At 52.8% G+C, this 15,552-nt stretch overlaps 1 protein-coding gene across 1 annotated transcript; it reads right to left on the bottom strand.

The window, feature by feature from the left end:
- Positions 1-540: 540 nt before the first annotated feature.
- Positions 541-12,236, bottom strand: SCARB1 (scavenger receptor class B, member 1; the record flags this gene model as incomplete). The annotated part of the gene is made up of 11 exons (XM_010155251.1): positions 541-666; positions 2,958-3,104; positions 3,580-3,631; positions 4,502-4,575; positions 5,742-5,860; positions 6,514-6,680; positions 8,573-8,685; positions 9,277-9,372; positions 9,646-9,849; positions 10,286-10,427; positions 12,079-12,236. Coding segments are annotated over 11 exons (1,398 nt in total), but the record flags the coding sequence as incomplete, so codon positions are not given.
- Positions 12,237-15,552: the final 3,316 nt, after the last annotated feature.

Genomic DNA, 15,552 nt, shown 5'->3' with positions numbered 1-15,552 from the left:
AGATGACCTCCAGAGGTCCCTTCCAACCTCAACGATTCAGTGATTTTGTGATCCTGTAATACAAACCCAGATATTTCATACATCAGAAATTCCCACCAGAAAGCCTTTCTGTCGAGGCTCCTGCCTGCAGGGGGGAGTGACACCCACCACTTGACTACCTGTCACCCCCCCATGAGTTTAACCATTTAAGAACTTACCTCTGGATCTCGAACACTTAGATGAAGGGGAGAAAAAACAGGTGAAAACAGTGTTTCCTCACACCAATCCTACTTTTCACCTGATCCCTGCTGATATTATCAGGACTGCAGCTCAGGTACACCAGGAGAAACAGTAAGAGCGTGCGCGTGCAGCCTGGTTGTGTGAGTTAAAGCACCTAAGTTGTCCTGAACAAAGCCGTGAGACAACATTATTATATCAAAGCCTGCCAAGAGGGCAGGTCTGGTCGAGCTGGACAGTAAACGTTTCCATTTGATTGGTTTTAAGCAAAGCTTAATCAAATCAGGACGAGAGAGAAGTGTGTTACCTTGACCGGGTACCCACCTACAGTCTGGCTTCCCGCAACACCGTCCCCTTAACCGGAGGCAGCTTTTTGGCAGAGGTGGCCTGGTTGGCCTTATTACTGTCTGAGTTCTTTTTATTGCTACTCCAGAATAAAGAGCATTTTTCCTAGAAGACAATCAGGCTAGTTTATGGTGCACTTGGACACGAAGGGTTCTGATTTTAGGAGGAGATTTTAATCACTGTTTAACTAGAATCTAGTTATTAATGAGTATTTCAAAATCTACGTTAAACTAAGCCCTAGTTAAGATTTTGGTCAGTGTCGAGCCAGTTTTAAAACGGTCTGTTTGCCTTTTCAGTGCGGCACCAGGCAGGCTTGAGGCCACATCAGCAGGAGAGCTACGACGCAGCATTTGGGCACCATTTACGCCTGTACAGATTCACACGTTTTTAGAACGGCAGGTCCAACAGATGCATCTCAAACTGGCTCCACTCCACACTCGACTGAGATTTAAGCGTTTCACGGTACCTGATCTGGACTGGGTTTAGAGCACACTGCGCCCTCCAGAAGCCAGAGGCACAGGGTTCAGGGAGACGTCAGCCCCTCTGTGTGTGCCAGCATGACAACACCCCCGCAGAGTGTCCCCTCTGACACCGCCTGTGACTTCAGGAGGGAGGACTGCGCATGATTAAGCAATCACCGCTGGATCAGCAACACTTCAATCAAACCAGGAACACACCTTGGCTGCAAATTGCTGTCTTCCAGTTTACAGCTCTTATCTACTCATTAGGCTGAGACTTTCATGTGTTGTTGCACAGCTTCCTTAGAGATTTATAAGGTCATTGAGGCTTTTTAATCACTTTGCAGGTAGTCAGGCACTTCCTGCAGTTGCTTCAGGACACTTCTGGCTGAGCACACAAGTACAGCTGGCTTATGCCTGGGTTTGGGATATTTCACAAGCAGACACTTGGTTGACTTGAGTGAATTTAAACCCCAGCTTTTCTTCCTGACCCTTTCTGGCACAATTAAGGCTCTTTGATACCAGGGATGAAGGCCTGCACAAAGCAGGCTGAGGAAATGCCAGCCCAGGGCTGCATAAGGTCTTGGAAATAGCTGCCCAGAAGATACAGACATTTTTAGATCTACTGGTGCTACGCAGAAGAGTTAAAAATTCTGTTTGCCAGCAGCCACTTGCATTTGCTGAGGCAGAGAGGTTCAGCACACTTGAAGCCTGACCATCTTGGGAGCACAGCGAGGGTTTAACGCCCAGCCCTCAGCCCCAGCATCACTCCCACCCTGCAGGGAACTGCAGAGGAAGGAGGGGATTTGGGATCATGTATTTAAGTCAATTAAGCAGTTGTAGGCTTGGTTAAAAGCCAATTACATGATACTCTGAGAACCCTGTTGCTACTTAGAGTGGGGTTGCATTAGCATTTCAGTAAGGGCAGTTACAGGAGGTTAAGGAAAAGCAGCCCCTCGAAGGTGCTCTTCCCAGAGCTCGCTCTCATCCTAAGCATTACCTTTTTATCCCCTCAAGTAGCCTCTTCACTTCTGCAGCTCTAAAGCCAGCTCAAGCCATCTGACAGTTGCACAAAACCAAATAAGCTTGCTTTGATATAGGTTAGGGTAGGGAGCTAGATCTCTACTTCAAGCTCTAAAGCTCTGAGCGAGCTCAGTGTTATCAGATGAATGGTTTGGAGCTGGAGCCACAGATCCCCATAAGTGTTTTAGCCGGTTTATGTTCTGTGCTTACAGCTCAGACCAGGCCCGTGTGCCAGCCGGGCACCCCCACTGCCCTCCGCATTGCGGGCCAACTTCTACCCAGTGCCAGCTCCCAGCAGGCTTCAAAGCTCTTCGCTTCTCGGTAAGCCCAAATCCACAAAGGCTCGGAGGGTTTAACTTCCAGAGCCTTTTTGGAGCAGTCTGCAGGGAAACAAGGGAGTTTCCAGGGAAAGGAAGTCCAGACTGGGTTGAGAAGCAGCTACGGTGCCTGTGCCCCTCTGCAAGGACACAACGACTGCATTTGGTTTGTGAACAAGCTGTGCTTGAGTAGCTCTGCCCCCTCCAGACAGCTCTGTTCAGATTAGAGATGCTGAGGCCCGGCAGAGATTCGTGCAGTGGCACAGACCTGCGGCTTTCCATGGAGGCTGGGCTGATCAGCTTGCTCTTTCTTTAGCTGGAAGAGGTGAGAAATGCCTCCTCCTACAGGAACCCATTTCCATCGCTGCTGTGTGCTCACATGGCCAGAAATGCTTTTATGTTATCTGTTCCCAGCCCAATTTCTAGATGGCCGAGGAAGTCCTGCTGCTATGTGCTGGCACTTGGCACCATCAGGATGTGATTCGTGGCATGAGCCCATGTTTCCTCAGGAGTGTTAGATCGTCAGCCCAATCTACATCATCTGATTAAGTCTGATTTGACTAACAGCATTTCCCATAAGACGTCTAGAAGTTCTTACCTGACTCGTAACCCTGAGTACAGCTGCTGAGATAATGAGCGGGACACTCAGCCCAATGAAGATATACTGCAGGTAGTCCAGCAGGGACGGGATCAGCACCAGGTTGGTGTAAAACTGGTTTAGGATGGGGCCTTCAATGGATCCGCTCTGCTCAAAAAAAAAAAAAGCGCAAAGCTGTCAGTGGCATCTTCCAGATCACCCAGGGCCAAGAGACCAGCTGCACAGCTCCTCTCCCACCACCTCCCAGCACAGATTAGGGAATGTGTGCAAGATTCCATCAGCCTAGAAGCTTTCACTAAGTAGTTGGAGTCAGCTGGACATGCACACAGCTAGAGACTGCACTGCCTGCCCCACACGAGCATGGGGATGCTGGCAGCTCAGTTCCAGGCCCTATTTAACCCCACATCTAGGGCAGAGCCAGAGGTTTACCAAGTATAGTGCAGGGTTTGTTCAGCTTAGAGGGATTAATGACAGCCAAGTATTGCAAAGCCTCCTGTTGGTGCTTAGGCTGGCTTAACGCTTTATTGAAAGTGGAGTTTCCCCAGCCCTGGGTGATGGAGAAGCAGTTTCCCTGCTCCCGCCCGACAGGATCTGCGGAATGAGGTCAAGGCAGGCAGCTCACCTCTGAAAACCACAGCAGCGGCAGGACCACTGGCTTGATCTTCCCTGTTTGACTGGGCGGGGGAAGGAGAAAAGAAATACACACTTAGATTTCTGCTTGATCAGGCCACAACCAGTGTTAAAATTCTTCCTAAAGGGACAGGTCTGGCAGACTGATAATGGCCAGGAAACCAGTATAAGGAGGAAGCAATCCCTGCTGCTTCCGTGAGCTGCCCCCCGCCTCGAGGGACTGGGTCCAACTTGGGCCTTTCACGCAAGAGCAGAGCTTCTGCTTACACTCGTGCTTAACTGCCTGATGATAGCGGTTAGTGCCATCCCAAATCCAGGCTCCAGGGACAAGAACTCTGAACTAGAACTTCATGGGGCTCTGAGACATCGGTGTCACCTCCGTGGTACCAGAGGAGCCAAGTTCCTGGATGGGGGCTGTCTGCTGGTGCACGTGCTACAGCCAAAGCTGCAAGTGCACGCTCCCACCCCCCGTGGGTGTTTAACATCTGGCACCACATCTTCGTTAGAGCCCTTCGGTTGGCTTTCGTAGAGCTGAAAGTGCCTTCTGGACACAGGCTTCCACTGCGAACTCTGTGGGGGGAGTGTTTTGCCTCTCCGTGCTGGATGTGGCACCTTCTGAGCAGCAGCACAGCGCAGGGGAACCCCTCCTGGGCCTCTCCGGGACGCACAGTGATCTATCAGCTCAGGAACGCTGCAGGAGCCGAGCGAAGAGGCAGCCCCACGCTGCACTGCTGAAGGATGGCACTTTGAGGTCACTGGAAGAGCTGACAGGTCACCACACGAGCCAGCTGGCTTCTGCAACCGCGACAGCCGGTGTCATTAAAGCTATTCCACTCTGGGGAGCGGGAACCCTGCAGTGACCCCAGCAGCACTCTGCTCAAGGAGACGGCTGTTCCGAAAAGGTGACTACTTACATTATACCAGGAACGTGCTTTATGTACAGGTTCAGCTGGAGCTTGATGGAGCAGTTCATGGGGATGCCTGTCATCTGCATGGGAGAAGATGAACCGAGACAAGTTCAAATGGCCAAGTAGCACACGCAACCTGCAAGCGACCCCTGAGCAGGGTGTTTGAACAGCCACTTCAGCGGGTTTAAGCCGGATGAGCCTCTCCTGTTCATCCTACCAGCAGCAGGATGGAAACACACCAATGCAAAGGCTCCATGCACACAGGGAAGGACAAAACACGCCTGTAACTAGGAACGAACAGCCGCTGTCCTGCAACACCCCAAGACCAGGAAAACACCACGCTTCAAAGCTGGCCTTGTTGACACCCGCGAAGGCATCGGTTTCTCATGACACTGCAGTTTTGCAACACATTAATGGCACAGAGTTTTTGTTGGATTGCCCGTTTGTACTCAGCAGGCTGCAGCTAGATAAAGATACTGTGAACTGTACTGTTATCAGAAGATGTTTGATACTGTAATAAACTTAATTAGATTTCCATAACTGCGATAAGAAAAGCAGAGAGAACCCAATGCCTAGGTACGAAACACCCTGCCTCAAGAGGGAGTTGGTTTCTTCTTTGAGGAAACACCATGGAACATTTGGAAGCTCTGACCACGTGCACCACAGGCCGTGGGTGGACGACCCCAAAGTCCCCTGCCCACCAGCAGCTGGGACGGCGATGGCCCAGGACACCCCAGCTCACCACCACATCGCCCTCGGAGACACACGCGAAGCGTAGCACTGCAACAGGCCCGCGCAGAAGCGGCCAAATAGGCGAGTTGAGAGAGCAGAAGCAGCCAGCCCCAAAATTACGGCGACGGCTCCAGCTACAGCACGGTCTTTGGACTTTGCCAGTCACAGCAGTACGTGTTTGCAGACGGGAGGCGTAACTGGGCTGCTGCTACATACCCCTCCTGGCGTTATGGACCTGAGTCAGTGGAAAGAACTTGACCGTTCTTATCAAAACAATTATGCTTATAATTAGTTCTGCAATTCTCTAGAAGCCAGGCTGATTATTCAAATAGTTTATGACTTTGATATTTTTATCTGCACGTGTCCTCACCAGTCTTTGCACTATGGAACCTGCTCAAACCAATGCCATGAGCGCAGAGCGAGGCCAGCACGCTGCAGGCTTCCCCCAGCTCAGCCCAGGCCGGACCCCCAGGGCGAGCGAGACCTCTCTGTGGGGTGGGGACCCCCGACTCACCGGGTGCACATCAAGGAAGAGGGCATGCTGGTCCTCGCTGGGGTGCAGGCCTTCAACGGCGTTCACCAGGGCTGGGTCGGCATTGTAGAAGTGGGGGTGGGAAATGAACATCGGTGCATCTGGGCGAGATCAAAGATCACTTAAGATCATCCAAACGCATCCCAGACTTTAAGTCACTGCAACACTGGTTCTGAACAGGCTTTTAAACTCTGCTGCTGCCAAGCAGAAAGCTCCTTCCTTTCCCTCCCTGCAGCTCCTTCCACTGCTGCGGGCTGGTTCAAACCCAGTGTTTAAGCCACCTTCTCCCCCCATGCCCCATGCAATGCCACGGCGACTCACCATACCCAGACACGGGTGAGGACGCTACATCTGAACACTCGCTCCTGCGTGACCCACGCCAAGTGTCCAAAGTTAACGTTTGATTTGGCAACTACACAGCCTGCCTCTTCCCACCCTTGCTCCCCTGCCTGCTTCCTTCTCGGCCCGGGAGACTTAACGCTCCCACAGTATCCTTGGGCATTCCCAAAACACCAGACTATTGTAGGGCTGTGGACCGAGAGGACCTTGTGCATATGGATTTTTTTCCTCCCTTCCCCTCTTTGTGGGAAGGCCCATGGAGGTGCGGGTGCGAACGCTGTGCCCACAGGCCCCAGCGGTACCTTTCAACACTTCAGCAAGAGCAGAGCCAAATTTCCAGACAGGCAAGTTGGCACCACATCCCACAAGTTTAATATTAGAACGGCAGGGAGAGCCCGGGCAGGACAGGACTTACTCAGCCTGCAGGAACTGACGTTCTGGATGCCAGACTGCATGCAGGGGCAGAAGCCTTCGTTGGGCGGATAGTCCGTAGCGTTGGCAAAGAGAGTTTTCGGTGCCACAAAGCGATAGGTGGGCACACCCTTGAATCTCCCAGACTTCTCGTATACCAGTGTCATGGATCTGGAAGGGTTTCAGTAGAGAAGGATTGGGATTACCTAAGAGGTTCCCAGCCCGGAATTGGGCTCTTATCTTCATGGGATAAGATGCAGTTGCAACGTAACTTAGACTTTGAGATCATGATAAACACTCAGAGCAGTGCTTTGGATGGGGAATGAGTATTTAAGCCATTTGCTTTTCATGTTTTAAGCACAGATAAAGGGTTGGTCAGGACTAGTTACGGAGAGAAACCACAGGCTTAGAAGCCTGTCTGCAGTACCCCGAGGAGATTTGTTTAAAGGCACGTAGTAATCCCCAGGGCTGCTCTCCAAGAGATAATACCCTCTTTGTGCAAGCCTTGGCGCCGAGGTGCTCTGTCACAGGAGATGGACATGGCTAAATCTCTTTTGCAGCACAACTCCACCACATAAGCTGCCAGGGGAGTGGAAAATTTCACTGCGTTACACCCCAAGGTTTTTTTTGATACAACAGGCTGATGTTAGGCTGCATTATTGCTACCAGCTGTCCAGGATACATGCAGGTTTCCAGGAGGGAAGTTTGCTCCCTTTGCACTCAAGCAAGGCTTGCAGGGATGCAGACAGCCCAGGCTGGATGAGGGGATGCTTATTCCTGCAGCTGCCTTCTGCCACCAGGACCAAGGATTCAAGACAAGCAGTTATGTGCATGTCCCCCAGCTGTGCTCGCCCTCTGGCACAGAGGCAGAGGCTGCTGCAGCACATCAGCAGGATGAAGCCTTGCCTAGCTTGCAGGGACATCCAGGTAGTTGCATCTTCACATCCACTGCACTTAATGTGCAAAGAGCACAGGAGATGGGCCACCCCACTCCCTGCTCACAGCAAGCCAGATGTGATCTTAGTCCATCAGATTATGTTTGAGGCTGCTTCCTAGCCAACTGGGCTAACAGAGGTCAAGGCAGATCTGGGGAGAACAGGTGGCACTGCCTGGTGAAGGGGCAGTCACTTCCCCTGCAGCACTGCCCTGCAGGAACCTCCCGCACCAGCAAGAGGCCAGGCTTGGTTTCCTCCACTTTGCTTCACGCCTTGCCTGGAAAACGCTCTGTTCCCCACACAGTTTCTGGAGTTTTACAGAAACAGGTATGTGTATTTAAACTTTGAGTAGTGATAAATGTCCCTGTAAGTCCTTGGCTCTGGGTCAGTTTGTTATTTGCTGATGTCCCTTGTGCAGAGGAATTCCTGCACTAATACTTGGCTCAGCTGACTTTGCTTGTTCCACTGAGGTGGTCATTGTTCTCCATTCAGCAGCAGAACTTGTTTGTTTTGCAGCACTATCTACAAAGCCTGCATTAACATTATCTTCCCCAAGCTGGGGATGGGGCTTTGGGCCACCCCTGCCTCCTGGCCTCCCCTCCCACCAGCCTCGGGGGTGTTCCACACAGGCAGGCTCTGCGGCGCACTTCAACCCCTGCGCCATCGGCTAAGGTCGGGGTGCCTTACGCCGGACAGCTGTGCACAACAGTGTGTGAAGGAGGCAGCAAAAAGAAAACAACAACTTAGCAGCCTGGAAACGGTGGCACATGCCCACCCCTGACATCACTTCTGCAAATTCAGTCAGCTGAATTAGTTCCACAAACGGTTATAGCAGCATTTTCTTATGAAAACTCTTAACTTCTCCCTCCCGCTTCCCCTATCTTATCTAGGCTGGTTATTCTCTACTCATTCAACACGGGCAAGTGAAGCTTCTCCAGTGATCTGGAAGGGATTTATGGATGCCACAAGATGCTGCTGACGAGACAGCTACGCTGTTCGCAAAGCTCGGACACTGCAACACTTGACAGCAGCTGTACCTTCGCTACAGGAACCGTCCCGAGAGCGCTGTGTGCGCAGGACGCACCTCCTGCCACCTGCCCAGGGACAAGCTGGCTGCCGCGGCCTCACCTGCAGGCATCCGGGCTGTAGAATTCCAGGGACGTTGGGGGCATGAACGGTGGCCACATTTCCCCCGAGGTCCCATTGATCATGTTGCACTCGTTGCTTCGCCAGTAGTTCACCTGTGGGACAGATGCCGAGGGAAGAGCGCAGGATGGGGAGCTTGCTGGAGGGATGGCTTCCACCCCTGCACGGGACGTCCACCCGCTACACGGCTTCCACAGGAGCTCGAGGTAGCCTGAAGGCCTTCCAAGATCTCTCTCATTTAAACATTTGCACAATTAATGGGAAAACAGGACAAGATCCCCCTGCCCCAAGTGGTCCTGCAGCGGCTGATCTGTAGTTTCAGCTGATTTTAGTCAGGAGTGGAGTTCCACAAGGGAAGAATAAGCACCCCTTTAACAAGGATATTTCAGTTAAACCACGGGCCACAGGAGCCTGGGACTTCAAGCATTAGAAACAACCAGCTCCATCAGCATTTCAGGGGAGTCCAAGGGACACGGATGAGTGGAGCTTAATGCTTCATGTCAACCCTCTTGTCACACGGCTGCCTTCCAGCATTTTGACAGAGCACAAGTTGCGGCAGTCGAAGGTCCATGGAAACTTGCCTTCAAACCTACAACCCAGAACTACAACAGTACCGAGAGCTTTCAGGTTATCTTGCTTCAGGTCAGGCATCACCCCCCAAATGAGGTTTGTGGCCCAACACTCACCTTCTTGAGTCCATTCCACGAATCCACCATGTGAACCCTGCTGATGTTCTTCATGCCCGTGAAGACTGTGAACAGTCCCGAATTGGAGTTGTTCAGCTGCAGAGAGAAGAAACTCCGTTTTAATCCATCACACAGAGCCAGACTACACCACGTTAATGGCTCTGCACGCTTCGTCAGCACCGGAAGCTACTCAACTTTTACTTCAGCTGCCAGCAACAGCTTCCAACACACGCATTTCTGCTCGAGGGGAGAATTAAGGCACAATTACACAACCACAACATGATTACACAACCACCACAGGGCTGCTCCAGTTTGTGAGTGGGATAGCCCAGACACTCGATCCCAAGACCCAGCCAAGAGTTTACTTACCTGTACAAATAAGCCAAATTTCCCCTTGAAAGGGATCAGGCCAGGAACAAACGTATTTATTGTTTCTATAAGAGGGTCTTCATAGCCCCACATGATCTCCCCCACTGTCCGGTTCATGAACGCCTCCTGTTTCAAGCCAGCCAGGGCTCCGCTCACTAAAAGCTTCATGAGGTTTGGCAGGTTTTCCATCATTACAGCCGCTCCCTGGGGAGGAAAACAAACCTGAGATGAGAGCCCCATCTTCACCAAAGAGGAAGCAACGCATCTTTGGTGCTCGGCAAGGTCCTTCTGCTGCACCGATCCACAGCCCTAGAGAAATCCTTTGGACAAACTGAGGCTCACCATTTATCCTCAGTTTGGGAAGAAAGTAGTTGAGGGCCCACAGGCTTCATTTCAGACGAGGTCACAGACTTGAGCCCAGGTGCTTTGCCAGCCCCCCCTGCACACTCTGTTTTTGGAAGGGTAACATCCCAACACAACAACCAACACCCAGAAAGCAGAAAACTACATTTTATAACCTTAACGTGGCTTGATTTTAGCCTTAAGCCCTAGAAGAAAGCAAGCTTTGAGACAGCACTGGGCATCATCACCCTCCCCACAAGCTCAGAAGCTGATACCCATCTGGGGAGCAAGTTCTTACCATCATCAAAATGTTTGGCACAACAATGTACTCTTCTTCACTGCCGTTGGACATGTCTGGCTGGAAGAAGAGTTGCCGATACTCCAGGAAGGAGACGGTGTCGTTGTCATGGAATGTGATATTTGTTTTATACCTGAATTCTCTGCAAAGAGAGAGAAGAGATCATCAGAACCTGCCCCTTCAATGCCCATGGAGCAAGGATGGGCTGCACAGGTCTGGGCTTGCTGCAAGAGCAGAAGGAGATCAATCCACAGCAAGAAGGCACGGGGGAGCAGGGGAGGCAGCGTGCCAGGGAACAGGTCACACCCCAACCAGGGTTGGGGTCGAGCAGGAGGAGACAGCAGCCTGGGAGCGAGCCACCCAACAGACAGGATTCTGCAGGAGCTTGCAGGCACGGAGTGTTTCCTCCTGGCTGATGAGAGGTCTGGGACATCAATCCCCTCTGTCACTTCGCCTACAGACGTTGAAAAGCTCAGCCTTATCAGAGAGACGCCCAGATAAACAGACCTACACCAACCCACACGCCAAAACAACCTGCAAAACAGGGGAGGACCAAACAAGATGGCACAATCCCCACCAACGAGCCCACGCCGGTTTACCCCAGAGCTCCCCCACAGCTCCCAGGTCCCAGGCAGCTCAACCCTCTGCACAGCATCGCAGCTCCCCGGGGCTTGGGGCCGTGCCACCTCCTGCACGCTGCCCAGCCCAGCCCCAGGGGGGCTGCAAGGCTCCCCAGCAGCACGAGCTTGTCCCCAGCATCGTGAGCCTGTTACAGCTCCAGGGGAAGCCAAAGCTCAACCCACCAGCAAAAACAAAGTCCTCCATTGTGGAGCTTCTGTTCTACAGCCCACGCTAGGGAAGGGCACTAATCTTTTTCAGTGGAAACAAAGACACGATTAAGCTTTCCCCCTTTGTTAATTCTTTAATGTAAGTAAAGCCTTTTCCCCAAGCCAAACGACTGATGTGATCACAACATACAGAATCCACACGGTCTTATGGTGTGACCTGGCAAGCCCAGTGGAAACAAGGGCATATACATACTGCCAGGTTGCCCCAGTGCCACTCAAACAGCTTTGGATTAAACCAGTAATCTTCCCACATGAGCTTGCTTAGGCTGCTGACCCAACTTTGCCTGCATGTGCAGGCACTCAGATGCTGAGTATCGCTATTTATGGGTAAGCTCACACACTTTATGTCAACCGCCGCTTCATGTCTTGGATCTAGAGAAGCATCTGGGGCTTGAGCCGCCCTCCTGAGCCACGGCAAACAGACCCAGCCCTGCTGTAGGCGGGCCTGAGCAGGTTTTGGTGCTCCTGAGCAGAGCATTCATGTCAGGCAGCTCCTGGGCCCCATGTTACATAAGGGACCTTGGGCTAACCCATGCAGTTTGATATTGCTGTCACCCCAGCTCTGGAACTGGACTCCTAACTGCACAGTGAGGATCAAACAAGTCCCCTCTGAAGATGAGGGTTGCCCACCACCACCCCAACACCCCTCATCCCTGTGTTTGAACCATATCAGCCCAGGTCTGGCTGCCCAACAGGTCGCAGATGGGACTGAGCTCAGTGAAGCACAGACCAACCTTACCACCTCGGCAGCCAGAGGCCCGCGTGTGGCTTTAGCAAGATCAGAGCAATTAAAGCACATTTGGGTCGCTTTAAAATCCTCTGTGGCACCGGACCTGCGCCAAGTAAGCTAATGCTGTGCCCGGCGGCTGGAGGAGTCAGCCAGAAGCCTGGCAGGCAGCAAGGTGGCCAGGCTCACGCCTAGCTGGACCACAAACAGTACCTGACCTGTACACGTAGGGTCCACGCTGGTTCAGCACCGGCTTCGCTCCCTGGAGAACATCCTTGGGGTTCAGCACTTCGAAGAAGTACACCGACATGTAGAAAGGAACAGGAATGTCTTTCCACATGTCAAAGGAGATGCTGCTGGGGTCGATCCTGACGTTCTGCAAGGAACAGAAAGAGTAAGGAGACACAGCTCTGGGGCTCGGTGGCTGCAGCTGAGCACATCCACCCTCGGCTTCACGTCTGGCCCAGCCAAAGTTCCAGCAGGGACTCTCCAGAGGATCCAGGAGTGTTATGCATGCTGAACCCAAGCCAGATCTAAACTGGGAACTCTTCAGGTATGCAGAAGCATCAAGTCCATGCCACAAGATGTCTGTGGGCTTATTGTTTCAGACTCAGTTTTCCAGATCCTACCCACAGGATGTTGGAGCTATTCTGATGTGCTGGGGGATCGCTCTGTGCCAGACAAGCCAGCACTGAACTATACACAGCTCTGCATGTTTGCCTTGCCTTGAATAAACAATCCTGCCCCAGAGGCCTCCACTCGCCTGCCGGGTTTGGCAGCTCCACACAGCCAGATGTGGGCAAGGACTGGGAGACGTGACACGCCACTGCACAACTGCTCGGATAGCACCAGGGAGGCCCTGCTAAATTCCCAAAAAAAGCAGATGGAGAACTGGGATGGGGCCTGGCTGTGTCCCAACAGCACCGTGCAGGACACCTTTGCTGCCCCTCAGCTGCCACCCTGCAGCAACTCCGTTGGTTTTATGGCAGGATGAAAGTCAGTGCACAGCTGTGGTTTCTGTATCACCGGCCCATTTGCCGGGAAGTGCCTGCAGAAGCCCAGGCGTGACTCCAACCCTCCCCAACTTCCTACCCCAGGAGCTAGCATCTGGGCACATCTGCTTCCACTCCCTGCCTCCCAGGGACAGCTTTATGGACAAGAGCCCTTCCCCTCTCAACCATTTATTTTGGGTGTGTTCCACCATAATCTCACTTACTCCGCGAGCCCCTGCTGCAGTTAAGTAACCCGGCCTGCTTATGGAAGCGGGTTGAGCCACTAATCGGTGAAGGCACGTGGGCATTATCCCGCTGCAGCTCAGCGGCCCCACAACAGCTCTCCTGCCCTGGAGCACTTCAATCTGACTGTCATGAATTCACTGCCACAGGGGGTTTGAGGGGAATGCAAGCTGCCAGAGGCTTCCCCAAAATACTCCATCTTTCTTTTAACCATTTCTTGGCCAGGCTGTGCCACCCACAAGCAGCGGGGCTGCGCAAGCCCCTCGCTCAAGCTCAGATCCCCCCAAACCCTACCTCGAGCAGATATCTCCAGGGTGCAGCATCACCCACCTCACAAACCCTGCCCACCTCCACGTCAACACCTGCCTGACTCTGGCAGAGACCCTCCATCCTGCCAGCCTCAAGGATTTCAGGGCAAAGAAGCCATTGGAGGATGAGAGCAACTCCAGTTTTATTTAGCCTGCTTGATAATCCCTACTCCTGGGTGTCCAACAGAGTCTGGATCCACTTTCCTTTACTTACTTGTTGTGTCTTACACTCCCTGGATATGCATTTATTTATATAAGTACTCATCAGACAGAGCTGCATCCCAGCCCCCTGCTACCTTTCTCAGCCCTCTCCCATCTGGGCACAGCAGGTACAGGTACTCCACAGGTGCTGCTAAGCACCATCTACTTCACAGGGTAGCCTTAGAATTAAGCTCCTTGTAGGTCAAAACAATAATAAAGGAACTAAAAATGGAATACTTTTCACTGACCTGGGTTACAAAGTGTCACTGAGATGTTTGACCCCTCCTGACCTGGCTGATCTCTGCTCCTGAGGAACTGGCTACTGCTCGTCTCCGCCAGACGGGACCAGAGCAGCTCCATCACCAGTGCCCAAACCCTGCTTCTCCAGGAGGGAGGCTTCAGCCACCCTGCTCAGTAAAACCAAGAGTTGAGGTTTCCTCGTTGGACTGAGAGGAGCAGCCATGCTGTGTGCAAGCACCACCTCAGTGCCAGACCTCATCCCCCACATCCTCGTCACCCTGCTCAGACAGCAAAGACCGTGCTGCCAGCCTTCTGCCAGCTTTCAGGGACAGCATACGTGTGAGAAGGACTGGAGATGATCAGGCGATGCACTCTCACCGTGTTAAAGCTCATTTCTTAGGCAGGTTCACTCCAGGTGCCTCCAGAAAGGCAACATTCCCTGGTTTCGCAGGGCTGGTGCTGCAGGCATCCCGGCTGCCAGGACAGTGGCCGACGCAGATTGAGTTTCTGGAAGCGTGGCTCCAAGTTCCCCATTTCTACAGGACATTCCCCTACAGACTGTGCGCAAAGATACCCCCAAACTACACCCTTTTTTACCACAAAGTGCTTTTCCATCAGGATAAGCCACCTTGGCCTCCCACACAGCTCTTGGGAAGCCAGGACTGGCAAGCCAGCTTCACCTGTCCAGCCCTGCAGAGCAGCCTCCCCTGCTACCCCCTGCGCTGAAGGCCAACCCGGGAGCTTCAGGAAGACCCTGGGTATGTCTCCCCACCCAGGACATCAGCACTCAGCTATTTCTCCCCATAAGAGCTCAGGGCCATTTGGGTCGTGCTGAAGATGTGGAGAGCAGGGGCTTGAGCTGGAGGTAGACCTGAGGAGGAACAAGGGTTGGGCTTTTCTTCATCTCCTGTTTGCTCTGCAAACTACTAGGAATAAGCTAATTGGGTAGAAAGAACCAGGACTGGCTAAAAGGAAAAGGGCAGAAATGGTTTTTGCACCAAAAAATGTCACGTGTTCTGCAGGGACCATTCAGACTTATCTTTATAGGTACCAGCTCCTGATGTCCACGAAATCAGACAAAAATGGACTTTTACTGCTCGTGCCACGGGACAGCCTGGCTCTGCCCGGCCAGCAGCACTCCCAAAGGATGCCACCACGTAGGAGGTTGTTTTCGGCAGAGACTGTGGCACGCGCAACCACGGCCCTTGGCTACGGGGTGTTTATTGACCTCTTTCCCCAGAAGCACATCTCCAGGTGGTGACCTGGATAGGTGCACGCTTGGAGAAATGCCAGGCGGGGTGGAGGGGGGGCACATCTCCTTTGGGCAGGGATAAAAAGGTTTGGTTAAACATGGGAATGAGCTAATTGGTTCGTTACAGCAGGATAACTGGAATCCCGACAGCGAGGACAGGAACACTGGTTCACAGAGCAGACCAACAACTCCAAGCACAGCCCCACACCTCGACTATGGAGGACGAACACCCCTCCGGCCTCAGGACCTCCTGTGCGTAAGACAGGTGTCAGAGAGGCTCCTGAGGCTTTCGGTCCAGGAGGAGAGGATGAGGAAGGCTGCTCCATGCACTCGGCTCCCTTGGAGCACCCCAGCACTCCGTCTGCCCCACGGCCAGGCGAGAGCATCTCGGGAGCGCACGCCTGGGCCGGGCAGCCCGCACGAAGGGAACCCCGAGGGCTGCGGGCAGAGGCAGCG

The sequence above is a fragment of the Eurypyga helias genome, unplaced genomic scaffold, assembly GCF_000690775.1.
Source record: "Eurypyga helias isolate BGI_N326 unplaced genomic scaffold, ASM69077v1 scaffold10767, whole genome shotgun sequence".
NCBI classification, from domain to species: domain Eukaryota; kingdom Metazoa; phylum Chordata; class Aves; order Eurypygiformes; family Eurypygidae; genus Eurypyga; species Eurypyga helias.
The sequence above is the reverse complement of the archived record's forward strand: the minus strand, read 5'-3'. Positions and strand labels throughout refer to the sequence as shown.